General features: G+C 42.1%; 1 protein-coding gene across 1 annotated transcript in view; it reads right to left on the bottom strand.

Annotated features, from left to right (window-relative positions):
- Window positions 1-14,070, bottom strand: part of acer3 (alkaline ceramidase 3) — a 173,067-nt gene that overhangs the window by 139,457 nt on the left and 19,540 nt on the right. The window contains exon 2 of the mRNA XM_080197681.1: window positions 7,088-7,198. Within this exon, the coding sequence (XP_080053807.1) occupies window positions 7,088-7,198 (111 nt within the window). The remainder of the gene's footprint in view (window positions 1-7,087; window positions 7,199-14,070) is intronic.

Below are 14,070 nucleotides of genomic sequence, written 5' to 3' on the forward strand. Positions count from 1 at the left end.
ATCCTGCCACGGCAGCTGATGGAATTCGAATTCAATTTTAAAAATCTGACCGTGAAACCATTGTTGATTATCATAAAAACCCATCAGGTTCACTAATGTCCTTTAGGGAAGGAAATCTGCCATCCTTACCCGGTCTGGTCTAGATGTGACTCCAGATCCACAGCAATGTAGTTGATCTCACTGCCCTCCAAGGGCAAGTAGGGATGGGCAATAAATGCTGACCAGTCAGCGATGCCCATGTACCATGAATGAATTGAAAACTAAGATGAAGGATGGGTGCCCAGTGGTAAAGGAAGTGCTATTAAGAACTCAAAGCCAATTTCAGTAATGTTTTACTTGTCAGCAATAACCAAAAGTCACAATATTAATGGGTTTAAAAAAAGCAAGATAAAGGAATCCAGATCATCTAGATTTAGCCTGTGTTATGAACCACGCTGATGTCAAATGCAAAGGTATCCCAGAACACAGAAGAGTAACCTGGAACACCAGTTTAGTGGTGTATGTATTTTTTTGGGTACTATGTGATAAACAATGTACAAACTAGTGAGGAAACAGTCCAGTTGTTGTGTGAACAATTACTAAAGAATATTCATTAAATTAAAAGTAAAACAAAAAAAAACACACAAGAAAGACTGTAATACATTTTGACATTTAAGAATACTGATGGCTATACGTGTTTAATTTTACATTAAGCTATTCCTTGGTTCTCTAAACTATCTTCATTTTACCTGAACTCTGAGACACTTCTTTTACCAAACAACATCCAATAAGAGTTAAATCCAGCAAATAATTACCACAACAAGGTTAAAGTGGCCATGTTTAGGAAATAGTCTTCCGCTTCAGTGAAAGCGGAAAATGACTGTTTCTCTCAGGAGACTATAGATGTATCTTGCTGCAGCTTTGATGTTGGCACTCTCTCTTTTCTTTCTATCTGCGCGGGTTTCCTCTGGATGCTCCAGTTTTCTCCCACAGTCCAAAGCTTGCAGGTTAGGTGGATTGGCTATGCTAAATTGCCCCTTGGCATCCAAAGGTGAGTAGGTTAAGGGGATTAGTGGGGTAAATATGTAAGGTTACAGGAGTAGGAACTGGGTAAGATGCTCTGTTGAAGAGTCAGTGCAGGCTCAATGTACCGAATGGCCTCCTCCTGCACTGTACATTCCATGGTTCTTCTTATTCCCCTTAGTTGGATTAGGGTTAGGGTTAGGGTTAACTCTAATTCAGTTACACTATTTTGCCCCCTTTGATTTTATCCCCCTGTGGAGTTGGCTTTCAGCAGTTACATGTTAATTTCCTTTCCTCTCCACTTTTTAAGTTACCACTTCTATAGCCCCATTGTTTTCTTTGATCACACATGGAAGAATAAGACCCATGCACCAAGACTTTCCCCCATTTAAAATTCAACATTAGCACTGATCTTCACTTCAGAGAGAGAGAGAGAGAGAGCGCTATCATCAGAGCTGTGGCATGTTGCAATTATAGTCTCCTGGGAGAAACAGCCATTTTCCACTTCCATTGAACCGGAAGATTATTTCCCAGACGTGCCCACCATAACCTTGTTATGATAATAATTTTCTGGATTTAGCTCAGAGACACTTAATGTTGGACACTGTTTGGTAGAAGGGGCATCTCGGAATTCACGTAGTTTTGGAAATCAAGGGAAAGTTTCATGTAAAATTATCTGTGTATAGCCATCAATGAGGGCTACATGGCATCAACAACGATATTCTCTTTAAAACTTCAGTTATTGCGCCTGGTCTGTTTTATTTAGTGTGTGGTTCCTTGTAATTTTTTTTGCAGACTGCGCACATGCATTATTTATCACAGGACAGGGCTGGAATGGCAATTTTCAGGTAATATTGTATCGGCATTCCAGCTGATTTAATGTCTTCCTTCCTAACCTTTCCAAATCAAGCAAGTGAATCTTAGGAAAGAGGACTGCAACAAGGCAAATTCCATTTTAATGCCATAACTGAAAGGTTGGCTTCAATCACAGATTTCTATCTTGCAGTTTGCACTCAGTCCCTGGGCGTTGAAAAATTGTAGTCGCTGAACCTAGATTTTAGAGAAGAGCAGAGTCATTAAAAGTTTTTCTTCTGAGTAAGTAATGCTAAATCACAATGGGAGGATGCAAAACATCGAGTGCAGTTATGAAAGGTAAAGATCCATGGACTCCCTCTCGTTGCCAAGCAGCCTTTACGATAGGTTTACATTGCCAATGTAATGTAAACAGAGCAAACCTGACTCAAAGAGACCCGCACATCTGCACTTTTATATAGTCCATGTTAAAAATGTGTGTGAAACTGCATAAAAACAAACCCAAAATGCTGACCTTTGAGCCACAGGTTCATTCAGACTTCTGGGCACCAAGGCTCATACCAAACCTACACGAAACTGAGGTCACTCTACCTTAATACAAAAACATATGAATTGAACTTAAAGCTATATGCTGTTCATTACATTAGAAAGTATTTAAAAAATTAGATACAAAAATACCTGGAGAACCAAGCATTTCACCAACTAAATCTTTGGACTTTGTTACACATATACTTTGCACAGTGGTTAGCACTGCTGCCTCACAGCGCGAGGGTCCCAGGTTCAATTCCCAACTTAGGTCACTGTCTATCCCAGCTGATGTAAATACTAAACAAATCAGATCCTACAGTGAAAACTGGCTTGAGAGAGATCCTAATTTTCTTTCAGAAACAAAGGAAAGATACTGAACAAATTCACAAGAGTCTGATGAAATCTTAAATACAATAAATATTTATTAACACAAGAAAAATGACACACAAACCAGCGAAGAGTTACCACTAGCTTGATACAAAAACTTGCCACTTGAGATTGGCACATGTGCAAACGTGAATTCTTAAGTGTTCATTTAATACTCCTCACCCAACTCATATCTCTCTCTCTCAGACACCCAAAACTGACATCTAAACTCACCATTGCTTCAACTGCTGAGTAAACACAAGTTCCCTGAACTCAGTTCCCCAGTAAGCTTTGCAGTATTTATCCAAGAGCTTAAAATTCCTGTCTCCTCTCTCTGACACCCACTGATTGAACTGCCTTTCAGCACCTCTTTCTCAGTCTGTGTCGCTTGAGGCTTTTTACTTTGTTGTTAAATGTCATTAAAAATGTGTGTGTGCGTATAAAAACAAACCCAAAATTCTGACCTTTTAGCCACAGGTTCACTCAGACTTGTGGGCACCAAGGCTCATACCAAACCTACATAAAGCTGAAGCCACATTATCTTATCACAAAAATACATGAATTGAACTTAAAACTATATATTGTTCATCACATTAAAAACACCTTAAAAAGCATTGAAAAAATTAGTAACAAAAAATACCCGTAGAACCAAGCATTTTGCCAGCTAAATCTTCAGAATTTTTCATATATATACTGTGGTTAGCTAATAGCAAAAATTACAGATCAACGAGAACATTTATGGCCTGTATTTTCTATGTTCATCCACTGAACTACCTCATATGAGCATTTAAGCAGAGGCAGTGATTCACAGTGTCATATCATATTTGGAACTACCTTATGTTTGTATTTTAGATAAGCTCTTTCCTCCCTGTTAATATTTGTGGCCTAGCACAAAATGTGAAAAAGATTAAATAGACAATTGAATCATTACAGGAATATCAGTCCGTTAGCTGAATTAGAAGTTACCTTCTGTGCAGAGAATTCAGGTATAGTTAAATTTGAATTGGATCTGTTTAAAAAAAGGTGGCCCTTTGGTCTATCTTGTCGCATCCTTCCAGAATCATAATCCTCTGATCTGCCAAGTATTGAACGAATAGGTCCAGTTTGAACAAACGGTTGACCCTGTGGTTAGCACTGCCGCCTCAAGCGCCAAGGTCCCAGGTTCAATTCCTGGCTTGGGTCACTGTGCGGAGTCTGCACGTTCTCCCCGTGTCTGCGTGGGTTTCCTCTGGGTGTTCTGGTTTCCTCCCGCAGTTCAAAGGCATGCTGATTAGGTGCACTGGCCATGCTAAATTCTCCCTCAGTGTACCCAAACAGGCGTCAGAGCATGGCAACTAGGGGATTTCCACAGCAACTTCATTACAGTGTTTGCAAGCCTACTTGTGACAATAAATAAAACTTTTCAAAACTTTAAAATTAAAAAAAAACCTGTTGCCACCTAGCTAGGTACATAAATTCTTGGTACAAAGCAAATTCTTGCAGATTTGCCTGTCTGATTCAACAGGTAGCACTCTCTCCTCAAAGCATATAATCCAAGCCAACACAGCAACACTACCAAACATAAGCCGAGTTAGGGTTCTTGAGAGAATACCGAGCACCTACCATTTGTTCAAATTGGACCTATTTGTTCAATACTTGGTGGGTCAGAGGATTACGATTCTGGAAGGATGAGATAAAATAGATCAAAGGGCCCCCTTCTTTTAAATAGATCCATTTTAAATTTAACTATACCTGAATTCTCTGCACAGAAGGTAGCTTCTAATACAGCTTATGGACTGATATTCCTGTAATGATTCAATTGTCCATTTAACCTTTTTCACATTTTGTGCTAGGCCACAAATATTAACAGGGAGGAAAGAGCTCATCTAAACATAAGAAAGTTCCAAACATGATATAAAACTGTGAATCATTCCCTTTGCTTAAATGCTAATGAGGTAGGTCAGTGGATGAACATAGAAAATTCAGGCCACAAATGTGCTTGTTGTTGATCTTCAATCTTTGCTATTAGCTAATCGCTGCCACACCAATCATGCAACATCAAAAGCTGCTTTTGGCATTCCAAGGGTGCATACAAATAGGAGTCGCGACAGTTCCGCAGCTGACTTTTGTCCAAGGTCCTTTTGGAGCGTACAAAACCGTGGGCATGTAGTTTCAGTCAAAATCCAGGAGGTTATGTCAACACGAGGCCTAATCTGGATACCATAGTCTCCACAACTGAGCAATTTGTCAACACTCGCTGTTATGAGGCAATGGCCCTGTGCTAGTGTTTATAGAAAAGAAACAAATTGCCCGGTCATTATTACATTACTGTTTGTGAGATATTATTGTCCAAACTGACTGGCTGCATAGTTTCTTACATTAAAACAGTGACTACATTCCAAAAATAATTTATTGGCTCTAAAGCTCTTTCCAGATATCTTGAGGTCATGAAAGGCATTATATAAATTAAAAGTCTTTGTTTCTCTTTCACAAGTCACACAAGACTTAATTAATTTTGATAAAAGACCAGACTTGATTTGATTTATTACTGTCACATGTATTAGTATACAGTGAAAAGTAGTGTTTCTTGCACGCTATACAGACAAGGCCTACTGTTCATAAAGAAGGAAAGGAGAGAGCAGAATGTAGTGTCACAGTCATAGCCAGGGTGTAAAGAAAGATCGACTTAATATAATGGTAGAACCATATTACCATAACAGTACAGAAGGCAGCCATTTGGTCTACCGACTCTGCATGGACCACAATCACATCCAGGCCCTATCCCCACTTATTTACTCTGCTAACCCCCCTGAACCTAAGGGGTATTTTACTATGGTCAATCAAACTAAACAGCACATCTTTGGACTGTGGGAGGAAACTGGAACACCCAGAGGAAACCCACACAGACACAAGGAGAATGTGCAAACTCACACAGATTGTCACTCGAAGCCAAAATTGAACCTGTGTCCCAGGCGCTGAGACAACAGTGCTAACCACTGTGCCACCATGCTGCCCCAGTAGGTCCAAGCAAAAGTCTGATGGCAGCAGGGAAGAAGCCGTTCTTGAGTCAGGTTGGTATGTATTCTCAGACTTTTGCATCCTTTTCCCAATGGAAGAAGGTGAAAGTGTGTGTATCCGGGGTGCGCGTCCTTAATTATTCTGGCTGCTTTTCTGAGGCAGTGGGAAGTGTGGACGGTGTCAATGGATGAGAGGCTGGTTTGCGTGATGGACCAGGCCTCTAATTTAGCAAGATTCCTTTACCCACTGAAGAGCTTCATGCTTGTATGAATGATTTTATGCTGGGTTGCCCGACTGCGCGCTACTGAGCAGAAGGCCAAATAGCAGATGATGTGTGTGATGTAAACTGGCACCTGAATTAACCAGTCCCTTACAGACCCTCAACCTCTGGTGAGCAATGCCATGAGGTACACAATAGAAACAATATTTCTGGTCACCTTTAGGATGATTTTCTTGGACAGTCAGGAAAAAGATTTAGAATATTGTGTATAATTCTAGTCATCACAGTACCAGAAGATGTGGATGCTTTGGAGTACAGGAGAGGATTACCAGGATGTTGCCTGGTCTGGAGGGTATTAGTTATGAGGAGAGGTTGGACAAACTCGGTTTATTCTCACTGGAACAAAGGAGATTGAAGGGTGACCTGACAGGGTTTACAAGATTATGGACAGAGTGGATAGCCTGATGGTCTTTCTTAGGGTAGAAAAGTCAAGTACTAGGGGACATAGGTTTAAGGTGTGTGGGGAGAAATCTAGAGAAGATGTGTGAGGCAAGTTTTTTTTTATACAGACGGTGGTGAATGTCTGAAACGCACTCCCCAGAGAGGTGGTGGGACAGTACGATAGTGGCGTTGAAGAGGCAGTTAGACAAATACATGAATAGGATGAGAATGGAAGATACGGGCTCCATAAGTGCATACGGTTTTAGTTTAGGCAGGCATCCTGATTGGCGCAGGCTTGGAGGGCCAAAGGGCCTGTTCCTGTGCTGTACTGTTCTTTGTTCTTTGTACTTGAGCAGAAAGACACAGCATGAGCTCTATGGCTGATCCAAGCCAGCTCTATCCAGTGCTATCAATCTAAAATCCTTTTAATTGAAGGCACGAGAGATTGCGATCAGTAGATTTAAAATGTATCTCTGTGATTCAGGAAAGGGTGTGGAGGAGAGACGTGTGTAGGGAAGAGAGCAGAGAGAAATAAAAGAGAAATTCACAGAGTACTTGATATTGGAAGCAAGTTGTAGAAAACATGTTCCATTCTCCAGCATTGATATTCCTCAGTGCTAAGTATTACATTTAAATATGCAAAATGGAACATTTCCAATGCGAACACCAAATATCAGAAATGGCAAAAGAAACAACATTTTAAATAAGTGAAGAACATACCTGCAAGACCCAAAAATGCAGCTATGTAGCGTGTTTCAAGGCCATCTCTTACAGTCTGAATCGCACCATAGATAGGAGGTAGAATCATAATCAGGTTACTTACAGTATTCCCTGCAGAATGGAAAAAAATGGAGAAAGTGAGGGTTAGTGCCAAGTACCCAACAACTGCTGCTGTGTTTGGTCTACACAAAGTACAGCTGAATTCAGTGTGTGAATACGTTGGGATTTAACTATGTACCTTGGCCAACAATTTCCACAAATGATTTAGAAAAGCTCCACTGGTGATAGAATGACTTTTAACAAACCAAGTAGCTGAGCCAAACAAACCAGGAGGGCTACGGTCTATACTGAGTGACTGAGTGAGCTGAGTACAGACAGAATGGCAGAGATACTATAACTTTAACCTCCGCTGGAACAGACCTCAGGAATTTTTTTTGCCTTCCTTTTAATTCATTAAGGTGGAGTTGTCTTTGCAAGGTTGACAGTTATTGTGCATCCCTAGTTCCCCTTCAAAAGGGCCTCTGTTGAACCAGTCCAGCGTGTGGATTCTTTGTAGCAGCTTGATACAACTGACTTGCGAGGCCACTCCAGAAGACAGTTAAGTTATGTTGGCATGAGTCTGGATATAGGCAAGACTGATTAAGGATAACAGATTTCCTTCCCCAAAAAAAAAGACCTCAAGTGAACCAGCTGGGTTTTTACAATAATCCAAAAGCTTGATGGTTGCCTTCACTAAGATTCTTGTTATGCTGCCAGGTAACAGCCTGAAAGGTACTGTGCAAACCTTGTTCAGTGACAAAGGGATTCAATAGCCCCATGCACACCGACTAAACTTTAAAGGCAACATTGAGGCCAGCTTCAACACTTGTTTATTTTTAAAACAAAATTTGAACACTTGGGGAAATAAATAGTGATGTCTTGAGGAGTGTAGCTATTACAGAGGTGGTGGTGCTGGAAGTCTTAAAGTGCATCAAGGTAGATAAATCCCCAGGACCTGATGAAGTGTATCCCAGGACATTGTGGGAGGCTAGGGAGGAAATTGTGGGTCCCAGAGCAGAGATATTTGAATCACCAATAGTCACAGGTGAGGGGCTTGAAGATTGGAGAGTGGCAAATATTGTGCCTTTGTTTAAAAAGGGCTGCAGGGAAAAGCCTGGGAACCATCAGTCACTGAGCCTCACATCTGTGGTGGGTAAGTTGTTGGAAAGTATTCTGAGAGACATTTAAAGACGCAAGGACTGATTAGGGACAGTAAGCATGACTTTGTGAGTGGAAAATCGTGACTCACAAATTTGATTGAGATTTTTGAGGGAGTAACCAAGAAGATAGATGAGGGTTGTTGTCTACATGGACTTTAGCAAGGCCTTTGACAAGGTACTGCAAGGTAGATTGTTGCACAAGGTTAAATCTCACGGAATCCAAGGTGAGGTAACTAAATTGGCTTGATGACAGAAGCGAGAGGGTGGTTGTAGAGGGTTGTTTTTCAAACTGGAGGCCTGTAACCAGCGGTGTGCTTCAAGGATCGGTGCTGGGTCCACCGTTATTTGTCATTTATATTAACGATTTGGACGAGAATATAGGAGGCATGGTTAGTAAGATGCAGATGACACCAAGATTGGCGGCGTAGTGGACAGTGAAGAAGGTTAACTCGGATTGCAACTGGATCTTGATCAATTGGGCAGTGGGTTGACGAATGGCAGACGGAGTTTAATTTAGATAAATGCAAGGTGATACATTTTGGTAGACTGAACCAAGGCAGGGCATACTCAATTAATGGTAGGGCATTGAGTAGAGTAACAGAACAAAAAGATTTAGGGGTACAGGTTCATAGCTCCTTGAAAGTGGAGTTACAGGTGGACAGAGTGGTGAAGAAGGCATTCAGCATACTTGGTTTCATTGGTCAGAACACTGAATATAAGAGTTGGGATGTCTTGTTGAAACTGTACAAGACATTGGTAAGGCCACACTCGGAATACTGTATACAGTTCTGGTCACTCTATTATAGAAAGGATATTATTAAACTAGAAAGAGTGCAGAAAAGATTTACTAGGATGCTACTGGGGCTTGATGGTTTGAGTTATGGGAGGGGAGCTCGATAGATTGGGACTTTTTCTCTGGAGCGTAGAAGGCTGAGGTCTATAAAATAATGAGGGGCATAGATAGTCAATATCTTTTTCCAAAAGTAAGGGAGCCTAAAACTAGAGGACATAGGTTTAAGGTGAGAGGGGAGAGATACAAAAGTGTTCAGAGGGGCAATTTTTTCACACAAAGGGTGGTGAGTGTCTGGAACAAGCTGCCAGAGATAGTAGTAGAAACTGGTCCAACTTTGTCTTTTAAAAAGCATTTAGACAGTTACATGGGTAACATAGGTATAGAGGGATATGGGCCAAATGCGAGCAATTGGGACTAGCTTAGGGGTTTAAAAAAAGAGGGCGACATGGACAAATTGGGCCGAAGGGCCTGTATCCATGCTATAAACCTCTATGACTAAAATGCCATGGAGGGATTTTGAGAATCTGGATCATTAGTCTAGGCCTCTGGATTACCAATCTAGTAACATAACCACTAAACTACATTGCACATTTAACATTCACTGGGAGATGTTCTTACAGTACTGCAATAGAGTACTATAGATAGAATTCAAATCCTCAAAGTGGCGCTCCAGTCCATGGCATTTAACTGCATGATAAGAAAGCTACCGTTGATCAGTTAGCACAAAAAGTCACGAGATCTTGTATACAATGTCGTGACACAAGTATTCATTTGCCCAATGTGAAATGCATTGTATAACAATAAGGTTTGTTTACCAATCAGTTCTAATCATTCAGTACAGATAAGGATTCAATATAAATTGCAACACTTGACGATTGTCATTTTCTTTCAAAAACGTTACCTGCTGTTGTGTAGCACTCTGCAGCTAAGTGAGATGTAACACTACACAGAAAACTGGGCCACAAAAGCCCCTTGTGCATAATAAGATCTGACTTTCAGTGGTTTGGAACAAGATGCACTTGTAATTTTTTGTTTGTAGCTTTGAAAACATAACCAGAACACAAACTCCTTCCACTCCACCGTTTACAGGCTCAAGTGAAGCCAGTAACCACATTCCTGAATGTGTGTGCGCAGCTGATCTCAGGACTGAAGGGATGCACTGACGCAATTCACCAAGCTTAATGCATCAGCATCTCACAGCCCAGCAACCTCTACCACCATGAAGAACAAAAGCAAAAAATCACCACCGGGAACTTGCAGGTAACGATACTCATATGTCGTGCAACATCCTGGTTTGGATATATACCAACAGTCACTGGGTCAAATCCTAGATTTCCTATTCATCAGCATAAGAACAAAGTGAGACTACTGAGGCTATAAAATAACTTGCTGAGATTAGGTCAAATGAAAATTTTAAAAGGGAAGTTGATAATATTTTTGTTAGCAAAAATATTAAATAGTAGAGAAAGAGGGGCAGCATGGTGGCACAGTGGTTAGCACTGCTGTCTCACAGCACCAGGGACCCAGGGTCGATTCCTGGCTAGGGTTACAGTCTGTGTGGAGTTTGCACATTCTCCTCGTGTCTGCATGGGTTTCCTCTGGGTGCTCCGGTTTCCTCCCACTGTCCAAACATGCAGGTTAGGTAGGTTGGACATACTAATTGCCCCTTAGTATCAGAGGGACTAGCTAGGGTAAATGCATGGAGCTCTGGGATAGGACCTGGGTGGGATTGTGGTTGGTGTTGACTCAATAGGCCAAATAGCCTCATTCTACACTGTAGGGATTCTGTGATAAAGTTGAGGTGGAGGCCAGCCATGATCTAACTGAGTGGTGAAACAGGTTTAACAGTTGAATTGCCTACATCTGCTCCCACATGCCCAGTTCAAGGAGAAGGCCCAAAAATACCAGCCTCGGGCAAAAGAGGAATGACCCATTCATGTAACATGTCCAGTGTCACCATACCCTGCAAACATAGAACAGTTATGATGACAGTTTTATCATAGAAAAATATCCAATCGCATCAAGAAAAAAAGATATCATTTAGGAACGTTGGACCCTTAGAGGATGAGAGGGGGGACTTAGTGGTAGGGGATGGGGAAATGGCTGAGGTCTTGAATAACTTTTTTGTTTCGGTCTTCACGGAGGAGGACGTGAATAATTTGCCGGGTGTTAGCGATGGAAAGGTGGTAGGACTGGATGGTCTCAATGACATTATTGTTACAAGAGAGGCGGTGCTCGACAGACCGGAGGGACTGATTGTGGACAAGTCCCCAGGACCGGATAGAATGCACCCGAGGGTTCTGAAAGAAATGGCGGAGGTGATAGTGGATGCCTTGGTGGTTATTTTCCAAACGTCACTGGATTCCAGGGAAGTGCCGGAAGATTGGAAAATGGCTAATGTTACGCCGTTGTTTAAGAAGGGTGCCAGGCAAAAGGCAGGGAATTATAGGCCGGTTAGTTTAACGTCTGTTGTAGGTAAAATGTTAGAATCCATCATCAAGGAGGAAATAGCGAGGCATCTTGAGGGGAATTGCTTGATAGAGCAGACGCAGCACGGTTTCGTCAAGGGGAAGTCGTGTCTGACAAATTTATTGGAGTTCTATGAGGATGTGTCTAGGGCGGTGGATAGAGGAGAGCCGGTGGATGTGGTCTTTCTTGATTTTCAGAAAGCGTTTGACAAGGTACCTCACAAGAGGTTATTGCAGAAGGTAAGGGGGCATGGAGTTGGGGGTAGGGTGCTAGCATTGATAGAGGATTGGTTGTCAAATAGGAGGCAGAGAGTGGGGGTTAATGGGTGCTATTCGGATTGGCGGTTGGTGACTAGTGGAGTGCCCCAGGGGTCGGTGCTGGGCCCTCAGCTATTTACCATTTATATAGATGATCTGGAGGAGGGAACCGAGTGTATGGTGTCAAAATTTGCTGATGACACCAAGGTTGGTGGAAAGGCAAATTGCGCGGAGGGTGTGGAGAGTCTGCAGAAGGATCTAGATAGGCTGGGCGAGTGGGCCAGGAACTGGCAAATAGAATTTAATGTTGGCAAGTGTGAGGTGGTCCACTTTGGTAGGAATAATGGTAGGAAGGACTATTACTTACGTGGCGAAAAACTGCAGCAAGCGACGGTGCACAGAGACCTCAGGGTCCTTGTCGCAAAAACCCAGCCTGCAGGTGCAGCAGGTGGTCAGGAAGGCTAATGGGATGCTGGCCTTCATAGCGAGGAGGATTGAATATAAAAGTAGGGAGGTCTTGCTGCAGCTGTATAGGGCATTGGTGAGGCCGCAGCTGGAGTACTGTGTGCAGTTTTGGTCGCCGCACTTACGCAAGGATATTTTGGCCTTGGAGGGAGTGCAGAGGAGGTTTACTAGGCTGATACCGGAGTTGAGGGGGTTGAGCTATGAGGAGAGGCTGAATAAACTAGGCTTGTACTCGTTAGAGTTTAGAAGAATGAGGGGAGATCTCATTAAGACATATAAGATGATGAATGGGATGGATAGGATAGAGGTGGAGAGACTCTTCCCGCTCAGAAAGGACAGTAGGACTAGGGGGCACAGCCTCAAGATAAAGGGGGGCGGTTTAGAACGGAGTTGAGGAGGAACTTCTTCACTCAAAGGGTGGTGAATCTCTGGAATTCTCTGCCCGTTGAAGTGGTGGAGGCTGCCTCGCTAAATATTTTTAAGACGCGGGTTGATGGGTTTTTGATAAGCGAGGGGATTAAGGGTTATGGGGAGAGGGTGGGAATGTGGAACTGAGCCACGACAGATCAGCCATGATCTTATTAAATGGCGGGGCAGGCTCAAAGGGCTAGATGGCCTACTCCTGCTCCTATTTCTTATGTTCTTATATGATGAGAAGCTTGGTTACAGAGTTGTGTTTTAAATAGTGTTCAAAGGAGACAATGCTGTGAAGCTACTGGATGTTATGAGACTTGCCAGTGAGGGCCACACTGCTACTTGAGTAGTTGGGCAGCGCCTTGAGATAGCAAAGAGACAATAATAGATTTCAATATATCCCAACTGAGATTACATCTTTTCTAAACATAAAACAGAATCAAAGTGAAAATGTCCCTCACCCTTTTGAAGATTATTAAACTAATGATTATTGACACTGTTCTCACAATACTGCAATAGAGTACTATAGATAGAATTCAAATCCTTGAAGTGGCGCTCCAGTCCATGGCATTTAACTGCATGATAAGAAAGCTACCGTTGATCAATTAGCACAGAAAGTCAAGAGATCAATGTCGTGACACAAGTATTCATTTGCCCAATCTAAATGCACTGCAGCAGCAATAACAATAAGGTTTGTTTACCAATCAGCTCTAATCATTCAGAACAGATAAGGATTCAATACAAATTGCAACAGTTGAAGATTGTCATTATCTTTCAAAAACATTACCTGCTGTTGTGTAGCACTCTGCAGCTGAGATGCAACACTACACAGACAATTGTACTAGGACAGCAAGTGAAACAATGTTTCACTTGCACTATGCAGGCCTAACTATCAGTAGCATACTGAAGTCAATGTGGCTTGCTGCAGTCACAACCATCTATCTAAGAGTTCCACCAGTGCTCTGAACTGCAGCAGCCTCTCCCAAATTCAATGCAGTTCCCACCACTGGAAGACAAAGGAAGAGGGCCTCACTTTCAAGTAACTGGATCTACAGATCAGCTTTTCTTTCTAAACTCCATTCTAGGGATTTGGATGTTGCTGACATGTTGGGCATTTATTGTCCATCCCTAGTTGCCCACTGCAGCATGTGGATTCTTTGTAGCAGCTTGATACAACAAACTGATTTGCAAGGCCACCCCAGAAGACAGTTAACACATGTTGGCATGAGACTGGATGTAGGCAAGACTGATTATGGTGATTAAGAACTTGACAAAAAAAGACCCAAAATGAACCAGCTGGGTTTTTACAATAATCCAACAGCTTGATGGTTGCCTTCACTAAGATTCTTGTTATGCTGCCAAGCAACAACAGCCTGAAAGGTACTG

This window comes from Carcharhinus amblyrhynchos, chromosome 10 (genome assembly GCF_965287045.1).
Source record: "Carcharhinus amblyrhynchos chromosome 10, sCarAmb.v2.hapA, whole genome shotgun sequence".
NCBI lineage: Eukaryota > Metazoa > Chordata > Chondrichthyes > Carcharhiniformes > Carcharhinidae > Carcharhinus > Carcharhinus amblyrhynchos.